This window comes from Musca domestica, unplaced genomic scaffold (genome assembly GCF_030504385.1).
Source record: "Musca domestica strain aabys unplaced genomic scaffold, Musca_domestica.polishedcontigs.V.1.1 60, whole genome shotgun sequence".
Lineage (NCBI taxonomy): Eukaryota > Metazoa > Arthropoda > Insecta > Diptera > Muscidae > Musca > Musca domestica.
The window spans coordinates 8,952-33,347 of record NW_026712364.1 but is presented as its reverse complement, the minus strand read 5'-3'; the positions used below and the strand labels follow the sequence as shown (position 1 = coordinate 33,347).

The window sequence follows — 24,396 nt, the reverse complement described above, 5'->3', positions numbered from 1 at the left end:
TGAGAAGAGCTACTGGCAAGGCGGCGTGCGAACAAAAGCGCATTAAAAACAAAAGTTTTATTTTGTTCGCCATTTCGCAGCTTCATTCGCTTCATTCGCTATTCTCTTTAGGTCGAAAAAAAAAACGAAAATCGAAGAATTAAAGTGAAGAGCGCATTATTGAAACTTTTGATTGATTTGCCATTATCAGATGAAATTAAATGAAGGATTTAATTTGCAATGGATTTTGTTTTTGGCATAAGTGGAGATCTTTTTTTGTCTTTTGAAGTATTTTAATGGAAAGGACACGAAAGGATTAAATAAAAAAACTGGGAAGTGGCAAAAAAGGGGAATTTTAGAATTTTATATTTGGAGCTTAAAAAATTATTTATTGGAGGACTTCTGATCTCTTTTGAGGATTTGAAACGTGGAACTTTAAAATTTAAAAATTGGAGCTTGAAAATATAATATCTTCCGATCTCTTTTGAGAATTTAAATGGACAATAATACTGATTTTTAGGAAGTGGTAAAAACGTGGAGCTTTTAAAAATAATATTTGGATCTTAAAAAAATAATATTTGCAGGACTTCTGAGTTGTTATCAAGGATTTGAACGGAAAATACTAGAGATTAAAAAAAACGTTGGCTTTTTTTATTAATTTTTTTTTAAAAAATATTTTTCCGAATACCTAAAAAAATCAGTTAGAATTCTGGAATTCTTCAAATTTTTTTAAGGGTATTAGAGCGTAATAGTCCTGTTTTTTTTATTATATTTTCCTTTACATTTTTAATAAAAATAATATTCTCTTAAAATATAGAATTTTCGTTGTCAAGTGTAATTGGAGTATTTTCCACTTTCGAGCTATGATCCTGAGCCGTCTCAGCCACTATTTTATAAAAGACCGTATCATGCCTACTTATATTGTAATAATCATAGATAATTATGGCCGCCGCTTTGCGATAAACAACATCATGTATTTTATAGGCCATCAGACTCAAGCAGCTCTTCTCCTCGGCCATCAGCTGGGCCGAATACACAATGATTGTAGTTTCGGAATTTTTCATTTCAATTCTCTGCACAATATCGTTCTCCAACAACTCATCCATATCCTTTTCATCTCCACTGAAACCGGACGGTAAATTCACCTCCATTACAACCATATTTGTTGCCTTCGAACTGGGTTCGATATAACTGAAACATATTTCCAATGACATTTCCGCAGGATTGAGTAGTTCCACTTTGGGCGCCAGTTGGAAGTATTGGAAACTATCTTCGCCATTGGTGTAATATTGGTAGGTAAGTTGGAGGGAGCAATTGCCAAAGCCTGTGGCAAGAATTTTCACAGCTCGCGTTGTTTTCGGTAACTGTAAAGGAAAACGGGGAAAATGGGATTCTATGAATTTTTTTTTCGAATAATTGGGACCTCAAAAAAAATTGAAAGTAGGAACAATCACAATCTTCTCATTGTCCGTCAGGTGGTCCATTGGGACACACTCTTGTGTTATAACCCAAACCAAAATGCCTTTCCAATGACTTGGCAATATATTCATATTACAATTATCGTATTCATATTACAATTATCGTACCATCTGTCATTTAGAAAAAAAAAAGCCACACCCTTCTTGCAAATCACACAATCGATCGTATTTCAAATCATACGATCGAATCAAAAGACCAATAAATAATCATACGATGTATCTAGAATTAGAATAAACAATTATGTATATTGCACTCATTCACAAATAAAGATTTAGTTCTATTCCAGCAGCAAACTTTAATTGACGTGTTATTTTTAACGCGAGTTTCGCCAAAGGGAGGAAACTCACTTTAGTTTTTAAAAAATATAATACTATTAAGAATGATTAAAATTGGCGCAGTCGGTAGGATTACCATGATCGTTTGGTAGTCCGTGAAACGAAATCCTACGTAAAAGGATAAGTCCTCCGGAAAGGGACAATAAACTTAGTGATTAAAGAAACATTTTAGTGAATAGTAAAAAAGAAACAAGTTAACAAAATTACGTTAAACAAGAAAACTAGGAAAAGTTAAAAGTGGACATCACATCCTAATAAGAGAGAAATAAATTTTTAAGATTAACAAATTGTTACAAATTTAAAAAAGCAAATAATTACAATATAAGAAATAATTACGAAACTTAAAAAGTGAAAGTGGTAAAACATTAGAGGAAAACTAAAAAACATTAAAAGACTTACAAATAGCCAAAAAATAGCAACGAAGTGAAATTTGGAACATTAATAAGATTATAAAAAATTGAAACAAAATGAATAACGCAAATCAACCAGCCCTTAACCCAGCGCAAAACAACATACAATTACGTACGCTAGACATCAATCCCCTTACATATATTGAAAAATTAAGGGAATTTGATGGGAAGAAGGAAGACCTCACAATATTCATAACAAATGTAGATGACATAATTCCTACATTAATGTTATACAACGAACAAGCTCAAAGAATGTGTATGAACATCGTAAAATCAAAACTAACTGGAAACGCCAGAAGAGCAATGGAGGTTCATCCCCATTTGACCCTTTGGACTGACATAAAAGCGATGCTAAATACCAACTTTGGTGGCTTTGCCACTGTGGACCAATTATATCAGGAACTGAGAGCAGCGCAGTATAAAGGAGATACTATGGATTTCTACAACCACATCCAACACAAACTAGCAATTCTTAACCAAAAATGTGGTCAGGAGAATCGATTGGATGAAGTCGATAGGAATATCCAAACTGGTCTGAAGACTTTTATAACACGTCTTCCAATCCATATGAGGACTGTATTATGCGCATTAAAACCACAAAGTATGGAGGAAGCTTTGCATGAATTGAGCTCTGCGGGATTCCTGAACAACGAAAAGAAGAAGGACAAACCACAACCAAGTCCCCAACAACAACATTGGCAACCAAAAATAATGCAGCCACATTACCAACAACAGCAACATTGGCAACCAACGATAATGCAGCCACATTACCAACAACAGCAACATTGGCAACCAAGGATAATGCAGCCACATTACCAACAACAACAACATTGGCAGCCGAGAATTGTACAACCAAATTTCCAGCAACATGGATCGCAACAACCTTACTACAAGCCTCAGCAACCACAAATCAGACAACAGCCTCCAACATCATATCAACAAAAGCATGAATCAATGGATGTTGATGCATCTCAACAATCAAAAAGGCAGACACACCACCAGGAGCAGAAATCATGTAAGAATTTAGAAGGTATTAACAATAAAATAGAGATAAGCGAAATGTATCAAGATGATTTGTATCAAGACAGTGTATATCAGGATAATAAAGAAGATCAATACAGTTCTGAATATGAGTATGGTACTAATGAAAATTTTGAAGCCAAAGCGGAAAATTTTCGGTTAGTTCCTTACAAGGAGCCACCGGACTTCCCTATATCATACTCAAAGGAAGATCAAGGAAAACAAGATTATTAATTGACACGGGTTCCACAGAAAATCTAATATGTAAAGATCATTGTCCTCCACAGTATATAAAAAATTCTCACACTCCAATATACATTAAAACTGCAGCAGGTGTCATTACGGTTGACCGCAATGCCCATTTTCCAAAAAATTCTATTAAGATTCCCCTTAATTCAGGTACAACATTTAGGGTGTATACCTTTCACAAATTCTTCGATGGAATATTAGGCAACCAAACATTACAAGAAAATTGTTCTGTAATTGATTATAGGAAAAAAGAAGTAAGTATTAACGGTCAAAAGTTCAGGATATATTTTGAAGGAGATTCTGAAGATGACGAATTTTCACTACAAACATTGCCAGAACTCCATCATATTAACATACTAGGAATTACTGAGCAGCTAAGGACAGACCACCTAAATACAGAAGAAAAATCAGAGCTCCAAAGATTAATAACTAAATATGAAAATGCCTTTTACCATCCGGGAGATGATCTGACCTTTACCAATGAGATAAAGCACAAGATAGAAACAGGAGATCATGGCCCTGTATATACGAAATCATATAGGTATCCAGCAATACATACTGAAGAGGTAGATCGACAAATGAATGAAATGCTAGAACAAGGTATAATAAAGCATAGTTCATCTCCATATAATTCTCCTATCTGGGTAGTACCCAAGAAGGAAGATAAAGTAGGAAACAAGGAATGGAGAATTGTTATAGGCTATAGAAAATTGAATGCTATCACTGAAGATGATAGATATCCAATACCAGTAATTGACGACATACTAGATAAACTAGGTCGAGCTAACTATTTCACAACATTGGACTTAACAAAGGGATTTTATCAGATTGAGGTAGATCCAAAAGATAGGGAAAAAACAGCATTCTCTACAACAAATGGACATTATGAATTTATAAGAATGCCATTCGGTCTAAAGAATGCTCCGGCAACTTTTCAGCGAATGATGAACAACGTGCTCAGAGAGCATATAAACAGGATATGTGTGGTATACATGGATGATATTTTAGTATTTTCGACTTCATTACAGGAGCATATGGAAAACTTGGGAAAAGTTTTGAAAACATTAGAAGTTGCAAATCTAAAAGTATCCTTAAATAAATCAGACTTCTTGAAAAAAGAGACTGAATTTTTAGGACATGTAGTGACTAATAATGGGATAAAACCAAACCCGAATAAAATAAGATGTATTAAGGAGATCCCCATACCAAAAGATGTTAAGGAAATACAAAGTTTTCTGGGATTAACGGGTTATTACAGAAAGTTTATCCCAAGTTATGCAAAAATTGCAAAACCCTTGACCATGAGACTTAAAAAAGATGCAATAATTAATACTGAAGATGCTGACTATGTACAAGCATTTAAGAAGTTACAACAGATTCTGATGTCCGATATGGTACTTCAATACCCGGATTTTGAAAAGGGTTTTACTCTGACTACCGATGCTAGTAATTATGCATTAGGAGCCGTCCTGTCACAAAGCAATGGACCAATAGCGTTTGCTTCACGCACTTTAAACCGTCATGAGATTAATTATTCCACAGTTGAAAAAGAATTACTTGCAATTGTTTGGGCAGTTAAGCAATTCAGACATTATCTTTACGGTAGGAAATTCGAACTAAGAACCGATCATAAACCCCTTATATGGCTGGCAAATCTTAAGGACCCTAATTCCAAACTAATCCGTTGGAAAATGAGGTTAAATGAATACGAATTTGACATCAAACATGTAGAAGGAAAGGATAATATAGTAGCTGATGCTCTCTCAAGAATTAGAGAAGTTAATGCAATCACAGCTAAAAGAAAACATAAATGTGAGATATGTAATAAAATGTTTAGTAAGAAGAATCTGCTTAGGAAACATTTGGATGAACATTTAAAGAAAAGACCACCTTCACCTACTTCTACAATACACAGTGCTGACGAAGATGGCCATAATTTCTTTAAGATATCAGAGAAACCTCTTCAGCACTACAAGAACCAAATAAAAATTGACAATTCCAAGGACAATAAGACGACACATGAACGGATATTTGATAGGAATAGGAAAATATACGCTTATGAAACATTCGACGACGAATTAATATCACGAATATTGAATGAAGCCATGGAAAATAATCTTTCAGCATTGTATTGTGAGGATACGGAAATTTTATTGAAATTACAGGAAAAATATAAAACCACAAAAGATAATCCTTTAAATACAAAACAATTTGAAATCATATTAACAACTAAATTTCTGCAAGATGTTAGATACGAAGAACTCCTAGAAATCATAAATAGACACCACCGATTTGAAAACAATCATCCAGGAATAGATAAAACATATATTGAATTAAAAAGGAAATACTATTATCCGAATATGAAAAAGGAAATTGTTAAAATTATAAATAACTGCGTTATATGTAATTTCAAAATAGAAAGAAACCCCGTCAAATTACCATTCGAGAAAACGGAAACACCACATGGACCTTATGTTCATTACCACTTGGATATTTGGTATCTTAATAACCAAATATTTTATTTGACCATGATTGACAAATTTACAAAATATGCAGCAATGGAAGAATTATCTGACAAAACACCATTACAGGCTATAAAAGCTGTAAATAAATTGTTCCTCATCATGAAGAAACCCCAAAAGATTACTATGGATAATGACCCGACGTTTTCTAATCCAGTATTTACGGGACACCTTGAAGATAATGATATTCAGTATCACTTTACAACACCTCATAGACATACTGGTAATTCGGACATTGAACGTTTTCATAGCAGTTTAAATGAGAATATTAGAATATTAAAAATTAGGGAGGAAAATAATGATGTAGCATACAACTATGATTTACCTTTGCAGGCATTACAGGCATACAACAATAGTTTACATCTTTCTACGAAACAGAAACCCATTGACCTTCATTTTTATAACTCAGATATTCATATGGAAAAAGTTTATAATGAAATTGAAACAGCAAAGGAAAAGATGTTAAAATACAGAAATAAAGAAAGAAAGGATGAAGATATTAATCCTAAATTTGGAAGAACAGCAATCCCTCATAAGACCGAGACTAAAATAAAACAGTTGACTACACGGAAAATTAATGACAAAAAATATAAATTAGATAACCGAAATACAATACTTCATAAAGACCAGTTCATTAAAAGGAAATGTCTTTCCAGGTCTCTGGAAGTCCTTGCTGGCGATTTTCTTGATGATATCCCCAGTGGTAGCGCAGAAGCTCGAGGTAGTCGATTTGAATAAAGGCAACGGATATGCAATGATACAACTTAATGACAAAATGTTAATAGATGACTATATTAAAATTCTTCACATATTTAACACCACAAAATATATGGATTTTTTGAATGAATTGGGAGAGGAAGTTTCGCATATTAATGATTCATTTTTATCGCTTGAAATCGAGCACATACATTTACGACTTAAAAGTATTATTCCCCATCAAGCTAGAAATAGAAGAGGTTTAATTAATCTTTTTGGTACAGGATTAAAATATCTATATGGTACAATGGATAATAATGATAGAGAAGAGATTGAAAGACAACTGCAAAATTTGGAGAAGAATGAACATAATATAATAACGCAAACTAATAATCAAATACACATAAATACACAATTGACAATCAATTAGCTAACTTAACAAAATTATATAATGACCAAACAAAACTGTTGATTAAGAGCATGTCAAACGTTAAATCAATTAAAGATAACACAGCAAAAGCTGATAAAGTTTACCGTCTTAAATACCAAATTGATCATATGGGCAAATTATTAGATAAAGTAAGAGACCTAATCTTGGCTTCCAAATTAAATATTCTCACTCGAGATATCCTGAGTGATGAAGAAATTAGAATATATAATATAACCATAGATAAAATGAAAGAAATTAAGATGAATTTAGCCCTTTACAAAAATAATATAGTATTTGTCTTAAAAGTACCCCAATATAATCCTAAAATATTCCAAGAAGTATATATTCAACCAATACCTAATAAAGAAAAAATGCAAATTAATATTGCAGAAAAATTGTATATCACAAAAGATAATAAAATTTATTATGATGTTAATGAAACACCAAATCTAAGGGAAGTTGAGGATGATTGTATATCCAATCTGTTTAATTATAAGCTCATGAAATGTCATTATATACAAAATACTAAACCAAAAGTTGTCGAAATTGGCTTAAATATTATAATTGCTATAAATACTAATCAAATTGTTAATCATACATGTAACAAATACCCATTAAAATTATCTGGAAATCACATGCTGATCATAGAAAATTGCAAAGTAAAATTGGACAAATGGTACAATAAAGTAATGTTTCAAAACATGTTAATAATTCCAAATCCCTACAGAGACATACATATGATAAATGATTCATATGATTCTTTAGAGGAAATACAGTATCATCATATTAAAAATACCGAATTCATATCAGAAATAAAATTTGAACAGAAAGTAACTAATTACACAGTAATAGTCTTGACAGCTGTAATTATACTTATTATAGCATTGTATCTGTATGTAAAATATAGATCAAGCACAGTAAAAGTAAAAGTAACTATGCCCTTCCCCTCAGCTCCTTTGGAACACGGGAAAGAGTCTTCGTCCGGGGGTGTTATAACCCAAACCAAAATGCCTTTCCAATGACTTGGCAATATATTCATATTACAATTATCGTATTCATATTACAATTATCGTACCATCTGTCATTTAGAAAAAAAAGCCACACCCTTCTTGCAAATCACACAATCGATCGTATTTCAAATCATACGATCGAATCAAAAGACCAATAAATAATCATACGATGTATCTAGAATTAGAATAAACAATTATGTATATTGCACTCATTCACAAATAAAGATTTAGTTCTATTCCAGCAGCAAACTTTAATTGACGTGTTATTTTTAACGCGAGTTTCGCCAAAGGGAGGAAACTCACTTTAGTTTTTAAAAAATATAATACTATTAAGAATGATTAAAATTGGCGCAGTCGGTAGGATTACCATGATCGTTTGGTAGTCCGTGAAACGAAATCCTACGTAAAAGGATAAGTCCTCCGGAAAGGGACAATAAACTTAGTGATTAAAGAAACATTTTAGTGAATAGTAAAAAAGAAACAAGTTAACAAAATTACGTTAAACAAGAAAACTAGGAAAAGTTAAAAGTGGACATCACATCCTAATAAGAGAGAAATAAATTTTTAAGATTAACAAATTGTTACAAATTTAAAAAAGCAAATAATTACAATATAAGAAATAATTACGAAACTTAAAAAGTGAAAGTGGTAAAACATTAGAGGAAAACTAAAAAACATTAAAGACTTACAAATAGCCAAAAAATAGCAACGAAGTGAAATTTGGAACATTAATAAGATTATAAAAAATTGAAACAAAATGAATAACGCAAATCAACCAGCCCTTAACCCAGCGCAAAACAACATACAATTACGTACGCTAGACATCAATCCCCTTACATATATTGAAAAATTAAGGGAATTTGATGGGAAGAAGGAAGACCTCACAATATTCATAACAAATGTAGATGACATAATTCCTACATTAATGTTATACAACGAACAAGCTCAAAGAATGTGTATGAACATCGTAAAATCAAAACTAACTGGAAACGCCAGAAGAGCAATGGAGGTTCATCCCCATTTGACCCTTTGGACTGACATAAAAGCGATGCTAAATACCAACTTTGGTGGCTTTGCCACTGTGGACCAATTATATCAGGAACTGAGAGCAGCGCAGTATAAAGGAGATACTATGGATTTCTACAACCACATCCAACACAAACTAGCAATTCTTAACCAAAAATGTGGTCAGGAGAATCGATTGGATGAAGTCGATAGGAATATCCAAACTGGTCTGAAGACTTTTATAACACGTCTTCCAATCCATATGAGGACTGTATTATGCGCATTAAAACCACAAAGTATGGAGGAAGCTTTGCATGAATTGAGCTCTGCGGGATTCCTGAACAACGAAAAGAAGAAGGACAAACCACAACCAAGTCCCCAACAACAACATTGGCAACCAAAAATAATGCAGCCACATTACCAACAACAGCAACATTGGCAACCAACGATAATGCAGCCACATTACCAACAACAGCAACATTGGCAACCAAGGATAATGCAGCCACATTACCAACAACAACAACATTGGCAGCCGAGAATTGTACAACCAAATTTCCAGCAACATGGATCGCAACAACCTTACTACAAGCCTCAGCAACCACAAATCAGACAACAGCCTCCAACATCATATCAACAAAAGCATGAATCAATGGATGTTGATGCATCTCAACAATCAAAAAGGCAGACACACCACCAGGAGCAGAAATCATGTAAGAATTTAGAAGGTATTAACAATAAAATAGAGATAAGCGAAATGTATCAAGATGATTTGTATCAAGACAGTGTATATCAGGATAATAAAGAAGATCAATACAGTTCTGAATATGAGTATGGTACTAATGAAAATTTTGAAGCCAAAGCGGAAAATTTTCGGTTAGTTCCTTACAAGGAGCCACCGGACTTCCCTATATCATACTCAAAGGAAGATCAAGGAAAACAAGATTATTAATTGACACGGGTTCCACAGAAAATCTAATATGTAAAGATCATTGTCCTCCACAGTATATAAAAAATTCTCACACTCCAATATACATTAAAACTGCAGCAGGTGTCATTACGGTTGACCGCAATGCCCATTTTCCAAAAAATTCTATTAAGATTCCCCTTAATTCAGGTACAACATTTAGGGTGTATACCTTTCACAAATTCTTCGATGGAATATTAGGCAACCAAACATTACAAGAAAATTGTTCTGTAATTGATTATAGGAAAAAAGAAGTAAGTATTAACGGTCAAAAGTTCAGGATATATTTGAAGGAGATTCTGAAGATGACGAATTTTCACTACAAACATTGCCAGAACTCCATCATATTAACATACTAGGAATTACTGAGCAGCTAAGGACAGACCACCTAAATACAGAAGAAAAATCAGAGCTCCAAAGATTAATAACTAAATATGAAAATGCCTTTTACCATCCGGGAGATGATCTGACCTTTACCAATGAGATAAAGCACAAGATAGAAACAGGAGATCATGGCCCTGTATATACGAAATCATATAGGTATCCAGCAATACATACTGAAGAGGTAGATCGACAAATGAATGAAATGCTAGAACAAGGTATAATAAAGCATAGTTCATCTCCATATAATTCTCCTATCTGGGTAGTACCCAAGAAGGAAGATAAAGTAGGAAACAAGGAATGGAGAATTGTTATAGGCTATAGAAAATTGAATGCTATCACTGAAGATGATAGATATCCAATACCAGTAATTGACGACATACTAGATAAACTAGGTCGAGCTAACTATTTCACAACATTGGACTTAACAAAGGGATTTTATCAGATTGAGGTAGATCCAAAAGATAGGGAAAAAACAGCATTCTCTACAACAAATGGACATTATGAATTTATAAGAATGCCATTCGGTCTAAAGAATGCTCCGGCAACTTTTCAGCGAATGATGAACAACGTGCTCAGAGAGCATATAAACAGGATATGTGTGGTATACATGGATGATATTTTAGTATTTTCGACTTCATTACAGGAGCATATGGAAAACTTGGGAAAAGTTTTGAAAACATTAGAAGTTGCAAATCTAAAAGTATCCTTAAATAAATCAGACTTCTTGAAAAAAGAGACTGAATTTTTAGGACATGTAGTGACTAATAATGGGATAAAACCAAACCCGAATAAAATAAGATGTATTAAGGAGTTCCCCATACCAAAAGATGTTAAGGAAATACAAAGTTTTCTGGGATTAACGGGTTATTACAGAAAGTTTATCCCAAGTTATGCAAAAATTGCAAAACCCTTGACCATGAGACTTAAAAAAGATGCAATAATTAATACTGAAGATGCTGACTATGTACAAGCATTTAAGAAGTTACAACAGATTCTGATGTCCGATATGGTACTTCAATACCCGGATTTTGAAAAGAGGTTTTACTCTGACTACCGATGCTAGTAATTATGCATTAGGAGCCGTCCTGTCACAAAGCAATGGACCAATAGCGTTTGCTTCACGCACTTTAAACCGTCATGAGATTAATTATTCCACAGTTGAAAAAGAATTACTTGCAATTGTTTGGGCAGTTAAGCAATTCAGACATTATCTTTACGGTAGGAAATTCGAACTAAGAACCGATCATAAACCCCTTATATGGCTGGCAAATCTTAAGGACCCTAATTCCAAACTAATCCGTTGGAAAATGAGGTTAAATGAATACGAATTTGACATCAAACATGTAGAAGGAAAGGATAATATAGTAGCTGATGCTCTCTCAAGAATTAGAGAAGTTAATGCAATCACAGCTAAAAGAAAACATAAATGTGAGATATGTAATAAAATGTTTAGTAAGAAGAATCTGCTTAGGAAACATTTGGATGAACATTTAAAGAAAAGACCACCTTCACCTACTTCTAAAATACACAGTGCTGACGAAGATGGCCATAATTTCTTTAAGATATCAGAGAAACCTCTTCAGCACTACAAGAACCAAATAAAAATTGACAATTCCAAGGACAATAAGACGACACATGAACGGATATTGATAGGAATAGGAAAATATACGCTTATGAAACATTCGACGACGAATTAATATCACGAATATTGAATGAAGCCATGGAAAATAATCTTTCAGCATTGTATTGTGAGGATACGGAAATTTTATTGAAATTACAGGAAAAATATAAAACCACAAAAGATAATCCTTTAAATACAAAACAATTTGAAATCATATTAACAACTAAATTTCTGCAAGATGTTAGATACGAAGAACTCCTAGAAATCATAAATAGACACCACCGATTTGAAAACAATCATCCAGGAATAGATAAAACATATATTGAATTAAAAAGGAAATACTATTATCCGAATATGAAAAAGGAAATTGTTAAAATTATAAATAACTGCGTTATATGTAATTTCAAAATAGAAAGAAACCCCGTCAAATTACCATTCGAGAAAACGGAAACACCACATGGACCTTATGTTCATTACCACTTGGATATTTGGTATCTTAATAACCAAATATTTTATTTGACCATGATTGACAAATTTACAAAATATGCAGCAATGGAAGAATTATCTGACAAAACACCATTACAGGCTATAAAAGCTGTAAATAAATTGTTCCTCATCATGAAGAAACCCCAAAAGATTACTATGGATAATGACCCGACGTTTTCTAATCCAGTATTACGGGACACCTTGAAGATAATGATATTCAGTATCACTTTACAACACCTCATAGACATACTGGTAATTCGGACATTGAACGTTTTCATAGCAGTTTAAATGAGAATATTAGAATATTAAAAATTAGGGAGGAAAATAATGATGTAGCATACAACTATGATTTACCTTTGCAGGCATTACAGGCATACAACAATAGTTTACATCTTTCTACGAAACAGAAACCCATTGACCTTCATTTTTATAACTCAGATATTCATATGGAAAAAGTTTATAATGAAATTGAAACAGCAAAGGAAAAGATGTTAAAATACAGAAATAAAGAAAGAAAGGATGAAGATATTAATCCTAAATTTGGAAGAACAGCAATCCCTCATAAGACCGAGACTAAAATAAAACAGTTGACTACACGGAAAATTAATGACAAAAAATATAAATTAGATAACCGAAATACAATACTTCATAAAGACCAGTTCATTAAAAGGAAATGTCTTTCCAGGTCTCTGGAAGTCCTTGCTGGCGATTTTCTTGATGATATCCCCAGTGGTAGCGCAGAAGCTCGAGGTAGTCGATTTGAATAAAGGCAACGGATATGCAATGATACAACTTAATGACAAAATGTTAATAGATGACTATATTAAAATTCTTCACATATTTAACACCACAAAATATATGGATTTTTTGAATGAATTGGGAGAGGAAGTTTCGCATATTAATGATTCATTTTTATCGCTTGAAATCGAGCACATACATTTACGACTTAAAAGTATTATTCCCCATCAAGCTAGAAATAGAAGAGGTTTAATTAATCTTTTTGGTACAGGATTAAAATATCTATATGGTACAATGGATAATAATGATAGAGAAGAGATTGAAAGACAACTGCAAAATTTGGAGAAGAATGAACATAATATAATAACGCAAACTAATAATCAAATACACATAAATACACAAATTGACAATCAATTAGCTAACTTAACAAAATTATATAATGACCAAACAAAACTGTTGATTAAGAGCATGTCAAACGTTAAATCAATTAAAGATAACACAGCAAAAGCTGATAAAGTTTACCGTCTTAAATACCAAATTGATCATATGGGCAAATTATTAGATAAAGTAAGAGACCTAATCTTGGCTTCCAAATTAAATATTCTCACTCGAGATATCCTGAGTGATGAAGAAATTAGAATATATAATATAACCATAGATAAAATGAAAGAAATTAAGATGAATTTAGCCCTTTACAAAAATAATATAGTATTTGTCTTAAAAGTACCCCAATATAATCCTAAAATATTCCAAGAAGTATATATTCAACCAATACCTAATAAAGAAAAAATGCAAATTAATATTGCAGAAAAATTGTATATCACAAAAGATAATAAAATTTATTATGATGTTAATGAAACACCAAATCTAAGGGAAGTTGAGGATGATTGTATATCCAATCTGTTTAATTATAAGCTCATGAAATGTCATTATATACAAAATACTAAACCAAAAGTTGTCGAAATTGGCTTAAATATTATAATTGCTATAAATACTAATCAAATTGTTAATCATACATGTAACAAATACCCATTAAAATTATCTGGAAATCACATGCTGATCATAGAAAATTGCAAAGTAAAATTGGACAAATGGTACAATAAAGTAATGTTTCAAAACATGTTAATAATTCCAAATCCCTACAGAGACATACATATGATAAATGATTCATATGATTCTTTAGAGGAAATACAGTATCATCATATTAAAAATACCGAATTCATATCAGAAATAAAATTTGAACAGAAAGTAACTAATTACACAGTAATAGTCTTGACAGCTGTAATTATACTTATTATAGCATTGTATCTGTATGTAAAATATAGATCAAGCACAGTAAAAGTAAAAGTAACTATGCCCTTCCCCTCAGCTCCTTTGGAACACGGGAAAGAGTCTTCGTCCGGGGGTGTTATAACCCAAACCAAAATGCCTTTCCAATGACTTGGCAATATATTCATATTACAATTATCGTATTCATATTACAATTATCGTACCATCTGTCATTTAGAAAAAAAAAGCCACACCCTTCTTGCAAATCACACAATCGATCGTATTTCAAATCATACGATCGAATCAAAAGACCAATAAATAATCATACGATGTATCTAGAATTAGAATAAACAATTATGTATATTGCACTCATTCACAAATAAAGATTTAGTTCTATTCCAGCAGCAAACTTTAATTGACGTGTTATTTTTTAACGCGAGTTTCGCCAAAGGGAGGAAACTCACTTTAGTTTTTAAAAAATATAATACTATTAAGAATGATTAAAATTCTTGGCCTCCTCTTAAGAATACTTTTTTTGACACAAAAAAAAAAAAAAAAAAAAAAAAACTCCATTTGCTTGCCTTAGAAACTCCAATTTGGCCGCCTATAAAGATTCCCTTCTGATCGCCTTCAAAGACTCCCTTCTGGTGGCCTACAGAACTCCCTTCTAGTGGCCTACAGAACTCGCTTCTGGTCGCCTTTAAAGATTTGCTTCTTCTCGTCTTTAAAGAATCCCTTCTAGTCGCAGTTAAAGATTTTCTTCTGGTCGTTTGAAGACTCCCTTCTGGTCGCCTTCTAATACTCCCTTCTAGTCGTCCTCGAAACCCCTTATGGGCGCTTTAAAGACTATTTTTTTACCGCCTTCAAAGACTCCCTTCTGATCGCCTACTAGGTTCCCTTCTGGTCGCCTTTAAAGACTCTCTTCTGGTTGCCTTCAAAGACTCCCTTTCTGGTCGGATTAAAGACTCCCTTCTCCACACCTTCAAAAACTCCCTTCTGGTTGCCTTCAAAGATTCCTTTCTGGTCGCCTTCAAAGACACCCTTTTGGTCGTCTTGAAAGATTTTCTTCGGGTCGCCTTCAAGGACTTTCCTCTGGTCGTCCTCAAAACCCCATTCTAGGCGCTTTAAAGGCTACCTTCTGGTCGCCTTCAAAGACTCCCTTTGGTCCCATTTAAACTCACCCTTCTGGTCGCCTTCAAAACTCACTTTTTGTCGACTTGAAAGACTCCCTTCTGGTTGCCTTCAAAGACTCCCTTCTAGTCGTCCCCAAACCCCCTTATGGGCGCTTTAAAAATTATTTTTTTGACCGCCTTCAAAGACTCTCTTCTGATCGCCAACTAGGCTCCCTTCTGGTCACCTTCAAAAACTCCCTTCTGGTCGCCTTCAAAGACTCCGTTCTGGTCGCCTTCAAAGACACCCTTCTGGTCGCCTTCAAAGACTTTCCTCTGGTCGTCCTCAAAACCCTTTTCTAGGCGCTTTAAAGGCTACTTTCTGTTCGCTTTCAAAGACTCCCTTTGGCTCCATTTAAATTCACCCTTCTGGTCGTCTTCAAAACTTGCTTTTTGTCGACTTGAAAGACTTACTTCTGGTCGCCTCAAAGACTCCCTTCTGATCGCCAACTAGGTTCCCTTCTGGACGCCTTCAAGGACACCCTTCTGGTCGCCTTCAAAGACTGTCCTGTTGTCACCTTAAAAGACTCCCTTCTACTCGTCCTTGAAACCCGCTTATGGGCGCTTTAAAGACTATTTTTTGACCGCCTTCAAAGACACCCTTCTGGTCGCCTTCAAAGACTCCCTTCTGGTCGCCTTCAAAGACACCCTTCTGGTCCCCTTCAAAGACTTTCCTCTGGTCGTCCTCAAAACCCCATTCTAGGCGTTTTAAAGGCTACCTTCAAAGACTCCCTTTAGTTCCATTTAAACTCACCCTTCCGGCCTTCCGTCGCCCTCAAAACCCCATTCTAGGCGCTTAAAGGCTACCTTCTGGTCGCCTTCAACGACTCCCTTCTAGTCGCCTCAAAGACTCCCTTCTGGTCGCCTCAAAGACACACTTCTGGTCGCCTTCAAAGACTTCCCTCTGGTCGTCCTCAAAACCCCATTTTAGACGATTTAAAGGCTACCTTCTGGTCGCCTTCAAAGACTCCCTTGGTCCCATTTAAACTCCCTCTTCTGATCGTCTTCAAAACTCGATTTTTGTCGACTTGAAAGACTTTCTTCTGGTCGCCTTCAAGGACACCCTTCTGGTCGTCTTTAAAGACTCCCTTCTGGTCCCAGTTAAAGATTTTCTTCTGGTCGTTTGAAAACTCCCTTCTGGTCGTCTTCAAAGGCTCCCTTCTAGCCGTCCTCGAAACCCCCTTATGGGCGCTTCAAAGGCTATTTTTTGACCGCCTTCAAAGACTCCCTTCTGATCGCCAACTAGGCTACCTTCTGGTCGCCTTTGGTCCCATTTAAACTCACCCTCCTGGTCGCCTCACAACTCCCTTTTGGTCGCCTTCACAACTCCCTTTTGGTCGCCTTCACAACTCCCTTTTGGTCGCCTTCAAAGACTCCCTTCTAGTTGCCTTCAAAGATTCCTTTCTGGTCGCCTCCATAGACACCCTTCTGGTCGCCTTTAAAGACACCCTTCTGGTCACCTTCAAAGACTCCCTTCTAGTCGTTCTCGAAATCCCATTATGGGTGCTTTAAAGACTATTGTTTGACCGCCTTCAAAGATTCCCTTCTGATCGCTTACTAGGCTCCCTTCTGGTCGCCTTTAAAGACTTTCCTCTGGTTGTCCTCGAAACCCCATTTTAGGCGCTTTAAAGGCTACATTCTTGTCGACTTCAAAGACTCCTTTGGTCCCATTTAAACTCACCCTTATGGTCGCCTTCAAAACTCGCTTTTTGTCGACTTGAAAGACTTTCTTCTGGTCATCTCAAAGACTCCCTTCTAGTCGCCTTCAAAGACTCCCTTCTGGTCGCCTTCAAAGACTCCCTTCTTGTCACCTTCAAAGACTCCCTTCTGGTCGCCTTCAAAGACTCCCTTCTTGTCACCTTCAAACACTCCCTTCTGGTGTTTAAAGTGTTCCTCCAGGTCGTTTAAAGATTCACTTCTGGTGGCCTTCAAGGATTCCCCTCTGGTCGCCTTCATAGACTTCTTTTTGACGTCTTAAAAGACTACATTTTCTGACCTCTAAGGACACATTTTTGGTCACCTCTAACGACATATTTTTGGTTCCTCCTGTCCGTCATTAAACTTCCTCTCTTTCTTTTCAACTTCACCCTTTTGGACAATTTTTTAAAGACGCCCTTTTGGCATCTTCAAAGACTCATTCATGGATGTCTATAACGACCCCTATGCAGGTGGTCCCTAAGGATTTACTTTCTTCCAACAAGTCAAACACACAGGTTATCTATCAATACCCTCTTTAGTTTTCCTTTTTATACTTGGATCTGTAATCTTGTAATCAAATACTACCCACCCCTCTCTCTCTCCGATCCCTAAGAATATCATTGGATCCCATTTGAAAATGCTATTCCTTATCTATTATTTTTGGTAGTAATCTCCCCCATTCCACACTTACCTCTTCCATTTGAACGATTTTCATATTCCTGGCATCCACAACCATTTCACCAATCTTCACGATCTGCGTGTTATTATCCATAGCCGTATAGTTAACTGTGACATTAATACTCCCCGTGACCCTATATTTCACGGAATATTTAATTAAAGCCTGTACTCCCACCACAGTATCCTGGCTAGATTGGAAACCTCCCTTAGCGTTACGTTGCTGTGTCAACCAATTGAAAGCTTTTTTAGCCACCTCCACACTATAGCCAATCTCTAACATGGCCATCAAAACGTAGCCAGTTATTTCAACATCTTTTGCCATATTTCGATCATTTTGACTCCACCAAACTAAGTCGTGGGATGACTTTTTACGTTGTATTATTTTATCCAAAATCGTCCTCGAAGTGGTATAGTTTTTGGCCATTTGTAGGGTCACAGCCATAATGGACAGGGCATACATGTCGTTGGTTCGATTCATACTGCCTGAAAGGAAGTTCAAACCTTTTCTTATGGTTATGGGATGTTTGCGGGCCAATTTCTGAAATAAAAAAATAATTAAATAAAAAAATAAATAATAAATAAATAAACAAAATAAATAAAATTAAAAAATTATTAAATGAAAAAAATAAAATAAATAATAAAATCAAAAAATTATAATAAAATAAAAAAAATATTAAATAAAAATAAATAAATAAAAAGAATTTTGTTAAAAATCCAATTTCAAAAGTATTTTAAAAAACCCAAGACTAAAAATCGACTTTCAAACTTATTTCTCAAAAAATCCACGAATAAGTTGTCCTTAAACATATATTTAAACAAGTTAAAAAACAGTAAGTTTGGCCGGCCCGAACTTTGAGTACCCTCCACCATTTGGAAATTTTCAAAAAATAAAATCCTTAAAAAATTCGGTTAAAATTTTAAAAATACCGATTATAGCCGTTATATTGGGGTCTCTACGACGTGGACTTAAATAGGCATTGTTTGTCAGAAGCCATTGCCATATTCAAATTCGAAACGGTGAATAATATAGCTAGAATCATCAAAATATCGTATAATGGGAGGTACCGTTATATCGGAGCTATGTGAAGACCTGGACCAGCATAGGAAATTTTCTGTCACAGGCTGTAGCATTCATTACGAACTTCAAATACGACAAACAATTTCGGTGGGTATTGTACCTAAACTCGTCAAAATACCGAATATGGGGAGGTACTGATATATGGGGCCTATAAGAAGACCTGGACATGCATAGACAATTTTCTGCCACAGATCGTATTTCCCATTTCGAACTCTAAATACGTAATTTGAAACAATTCCGGTGAATAATGACGCTAAAATCATCAAAATACCGAATATAGGGAGGTACCGTTATATGAGGGCTATACGAAGACGTAGACCGGCACAGACAATTTTCTGTCCTACGCTGTAGTATCTATTACGAACTTCAAATACCAAATTTGAAACAATTCCGGTGAAAAATATCGCTAAAAATCATTTAAATACCGAATATCGGGAGTTACCGTTATATGGGGGCTATACGAAGACGTAGACCGGCACAGATAATTTTCTATCATAGGCTGTAGTATCCATTACGAACTTCAAATACTAAATTTGAAACAATTCCGGTTAATAATGTCACTAAAATCATCAAAATACCGAATATCCGGAGGTACCGTTATATGAAGGCTATAAGAAGACGTGGACCCGCACAGACAATTTTCTGTCTTAGGCTGTATTATCCATTACGAACTTCAAATACCAAATTTGAAACGATTCCGGTTAATAATGTCGCTAAAATCATCAAAATACCGAATATCGGGAGGTACCGTTATATGGGGCCTATATGAAGACATGGACCCGCACAGACAAATTTCTGTCAGAGGCTGTTGTGTCCATTGCCAACTTCAAATACCAAATTTGAAACGATTCCGGTGAATAATATCGCTAAAATCATCAAAATACCGAATATCGGGAGGTACCGCTATATGGGGGCTATACGAAGACGTGAACCTACACAGACAATTTTCTGTCGTAGGCTGTAGTATCCCTTTCGAACTTCAAATACCAAATTTGAAAAAATTCCGGTTAATAATGTCGCTAAAAATCATTAAAATACCGAATATCGGGAAGTACCGTTATATGGGGACTATACGAAGACGGGAACCTGCACAGACAATTTTCTGTCAGAGACTGTAGTGTCCACTACGAACTTCAAATACCAAATTTGAAACAATTCTGGTTAATAATGTTGCCAAAATAATCAAAGTACCGAATAGTCGGAGGTACTGATATATGGGGCCTATACGAAGGCGTGGACCTGCACAGATAATTTTCTGTCTTAGTCTGTAACATCCACTTCGAATTTCAAATACCTAATTTGAAACGATTCCGGTTAATAATGTCGCTAAAATCATCAAAATACCGAATATCCGGAGGTACCGTTATATGGGGGCTATATGAAGACGTGGACCTGCACAGACAATTTTCTGCCACAGACTGTAGTATCCATTTCGAACTTCAAATACCAAATTTGAAACAATTCCGGTGAATAATGTCGCTAAAATCATCAAAATACCGAATATCGGGAGGTACCGTTATATGGGGGCTATATGAAGACGTGGACCCGCACAGACAATTTTCTGTCAGAGGCTGTAGTCTCTATTACGAACTTCAAATACCAAATTTGAAACAATTCCGGTGAATAATGTCGCTAAAATCATAAAAATACCGAATATCGGGAGGTACCGCTATATGGAGGCTATACGAAGACGTGTACCGGCACAGACAATTTTCTGTCTTAGGCTGTAGTATCCATTACGAACTTCAAATACCAAATTTCAAACAATTTCGGCAAATAATGTCGCTAAAATCATCAAAATACCGAATATAGGGAGGTACCGTTATATGGGGGCTATACGAAGACGTGGACCTGCACAGATAATTTTCTGTCATAGGTTGTAGTATCCATTGTCAACTTCAAATACTAAATGTGAAATAGTTCCGGTAAATAATGTCGCTAAAAATCATTAAAATATCGAATATCGGGAGGTACCGTTATATGGGGGCTATACGAAGACGGAGACCTGCACAGATAATTTTCTGTCTTAAGCTGTAGTATCCATTTCGACCTTCAAATACCAAATTTGAAATGATTCCGGTTAATAATGTCGCTAAAATCATCAAAATACCGAATATCCGGAGATACCGTTATATGGGGGCTATACGATGACGTGGACCGGCACAGACAATTTTCTGTCATAGGCTGTAGTATCCATTTCGAACTTCAAATATCAAATTTGAAACAATTCCGGTGAATAATGTCGCTAAAATCAACAAAATACCGAATATCCGGAGGTACCGTTATATGGGGACTATTTGAAAACGTGGACCTACATGGCCCATTTTCAATATCAAAAGTCCTGCAGACATAATACACATTTGAGTAAAATTTCATCAACCTACTTCAATTTGATCGGTAGGTAGAGTGATTTCCACAGACGGCAGACGGATATACGAACAGACGGACGGATATCGCTAAATCGACATAGAATTTTATGCTGATCAAGAATATATATATATATACTTTGTGGGGTCTAAAATGTATATTTCGAGGTGTAATAAGCGGAATACCCTCCATACTATGGTGGAGGGTATAAAAAGAAGTCCACATCAAATAGCTCAACTCACCTCATCCTCGAGAAAGGTCATCAAGATAAATGCCGTGAAACCAAACCTATTCTGCTGCGAAGGATCAATTAGATAACCGGTGTAGGGAAAACTACCATCCTCACGCTGAGCCGTTGCCAAATAATCCAGACCGCTCTCAATGATGTGTCGCTCAATGGGAATGGCATATTTTAAGGATTTTATAAAGAAGCGTATGGTGTAAGCCGTCAGCCAGGTACTGGCTTCTAAATCTTGTCTTTGGCCAAAGACACTATAACCCCCATTGTCATGGCGATAGGTCAATTGTTGCTGATAGCCGATTTCAATGAAACGCTTGGCTTTGGACACCAACTTTGCTTCCCGGTGATATTGACCCGTCAACTTAAGGTATTGCAGAGCCAATACATTCGGGGCAAAATCTGCCATATTCTGTTCTCCACAACCGGTGGGCAGGTTTACCAAATCATTTAGATTCAGTAGAACGGGAGCCATATTATCCCCGACCACTGAGAGGGAAATTACTTCGGATTGCAGAACCATGTTGGAATGCATGGTTAGAGGAATTGATAACTCCACGGGGCCACTGGGTATCACGTTAATATTTTGGATCTTGTTGAATTCCTTTTTTATACCTTCTGGTTCTACACGAAGTTTTTCGATAATGCCATCGGAAGCCAGGCGATTTTTGGCGGTGATTTTCAATTCAATATAACCCGCCAGCCGGGGATTGATAAGAAATGAGACGGTATCGACACCATTCGCCGGCATGGTTACATGTTTGGTTCGTTGTTGTTCCGTGGAACCTGTTTCCCTGTTGAATATTGTCGATTCCATGAAATAAAATTCCTCCTTTGCATTGATGAGGCTAATTTCGGTATCCAAAGTTTCGTTGAGATAATTGTGTATTTGTATGGGTATGGCAACTATTTCCCCACGTTTCACCGAATAGGGTAGGTTGAGGGTAATAAAGAACGGTTGTATTGTGGTTATATCTGTGGGTCCGTGCACAATACCAAAACCGGTTTCCTCATTCATTGAAAATGCCGTCAAACGCCAGGTGGTAATTGTGTCCGGTATTTTAAGGGTCAGCTGGGTGGTATCATTTGTTCTGGAAAAATCTCAAGTTGTAGAATTTGCAATTACTTGGGAGGCTAGTTGCCACTTACATTTCATAATTTTCAAAAATCCAGGTTTCGGGGAAATTTTTACGAAATTTAGCTTCGTTAAATGGCGTGGGAAGGCTGATGGTAGGATCTGAAAATTTTACTGCAATAAAATATTTCATTTCAATATTTTCCATCACAACTTACGTAATAAGGGCACAAATTCATAATGGGCATTTGTGAGGGTAACTAAGCCAGAGAGAAGGCCCGGATATACTAAGGCCAAAAAGGGAAGACCGCTGATATCCACTTCCAAGGAGTAGAGTATATCGTTTTTCTGCAGATCATATGAAGAATCCAGGAGATATACACCCAAATCAACGGCAAGGATGGCAACAAGGGATTTAGGTTGGGCCTTCACTTCGAGGGTTACATCTGCACCGGGTTTCACCTGCTTGGGCGCCATAATGGAAACCTGAAAAATATGAAATAGAAAGACACGGAAAATGATTTATTTTAAAAATATTCAATAATTCATGCCTAAAAAAGTGATCACAAATAATAGCTAAAAACGCTGAAAACTCAATATTTAAGGAGTTATGGCCATTTTAAAATTCCTATTATTTCACACTTATAAAAGTGATCACAAATAATAGCTAAAAACGCTGAAAACTCAATATTTAAGGAGTTATGGCCATTTTAAAATTCCTATTATTTCACACTTATAAAAGTGATCACAAATAATAGCTAAAAACGCTGAAAACTCAATATTTAAGGAGTTATGGCCATTTTAAAATTCTTACTAATTCACACTTATAAAAGTGATCACAAATAATAGCTAAAAACGCTGAAAACTCAATATTTAAGGAGTTATGGCCATTTTAAAATTCCTATTATTTCACACTTATAAAAGTGATCACAAATAATAGCTAAAACGCTGAAAACTCAATATTTAAGGAGTTATGGCCATTTTAAAATTCTTACTAATTCACACTTATAAAAGTGATCACAAATAATAGCTAAAAACGCTGAAAACTCAATATTTAAGGAGTTATGGCCATTTTAAAATTCCTATTATTTCACACTTATAAAAGTGATCACAAATAATAGCTAAAAACGCTGAAAACTCAATATTTAAGGAGTTATGGCCATTTTAAAATTCTTACTAATTCACACTTATAAAAGTGATCACAAATAATAGCTAAAAACGCTGAAAACTCAATATTTAAGGAGTTATGGCCATTTTAAAATTCTTACTAATTCACACTTATAAAAGTGATCACAAATAATAGCTAAAAACGCTGAAAACTCAATATTTAAGGAGTTATGGCCATTTTAAAATTCCTATTATTTCACACTTATAAAAGTGATCACAAATAATAGCTAAAAACGCTGAAAACTCAATATTTAAGGAGTTATGGCCATTTTAAAATTCTTACTAATTCACACTTATAAAAGTGATCACAAATAATAGCTAAAAACGCT

At 35.1% G+C, this 24,396-nt stretch overlaps 1 protein-coding gene across 1 annotated transcript; it reads right to left on the bottom strand.

The window, feature by feature from the left end:
- Nucleotides 1–699: 699 nt before the first annotated feature.
- On the bottom strand, nucleotides 700–23,386 carry LOC101895381 (C3 and PZP-like alpha-2-macroglobulin domain-containing protein 8; the record flags this gene model as incomplete). Its single annotated transcript, XM_020037519.2, has 5 exons — nucleotides 700–1,343; nucleotides 18,156–18,680; nucleotides 21,830–22,916; nucleotides 22,975–23,062; nucleotides 23,119–23,386. Coding segments are annotated over 5 exons (2,526 nt in total), but the record flags the coding sequence as incomplete, so codon positions are not given.
- Nucleotides 23,387–24,396: the final 1,010 nt, after the last annotated feature.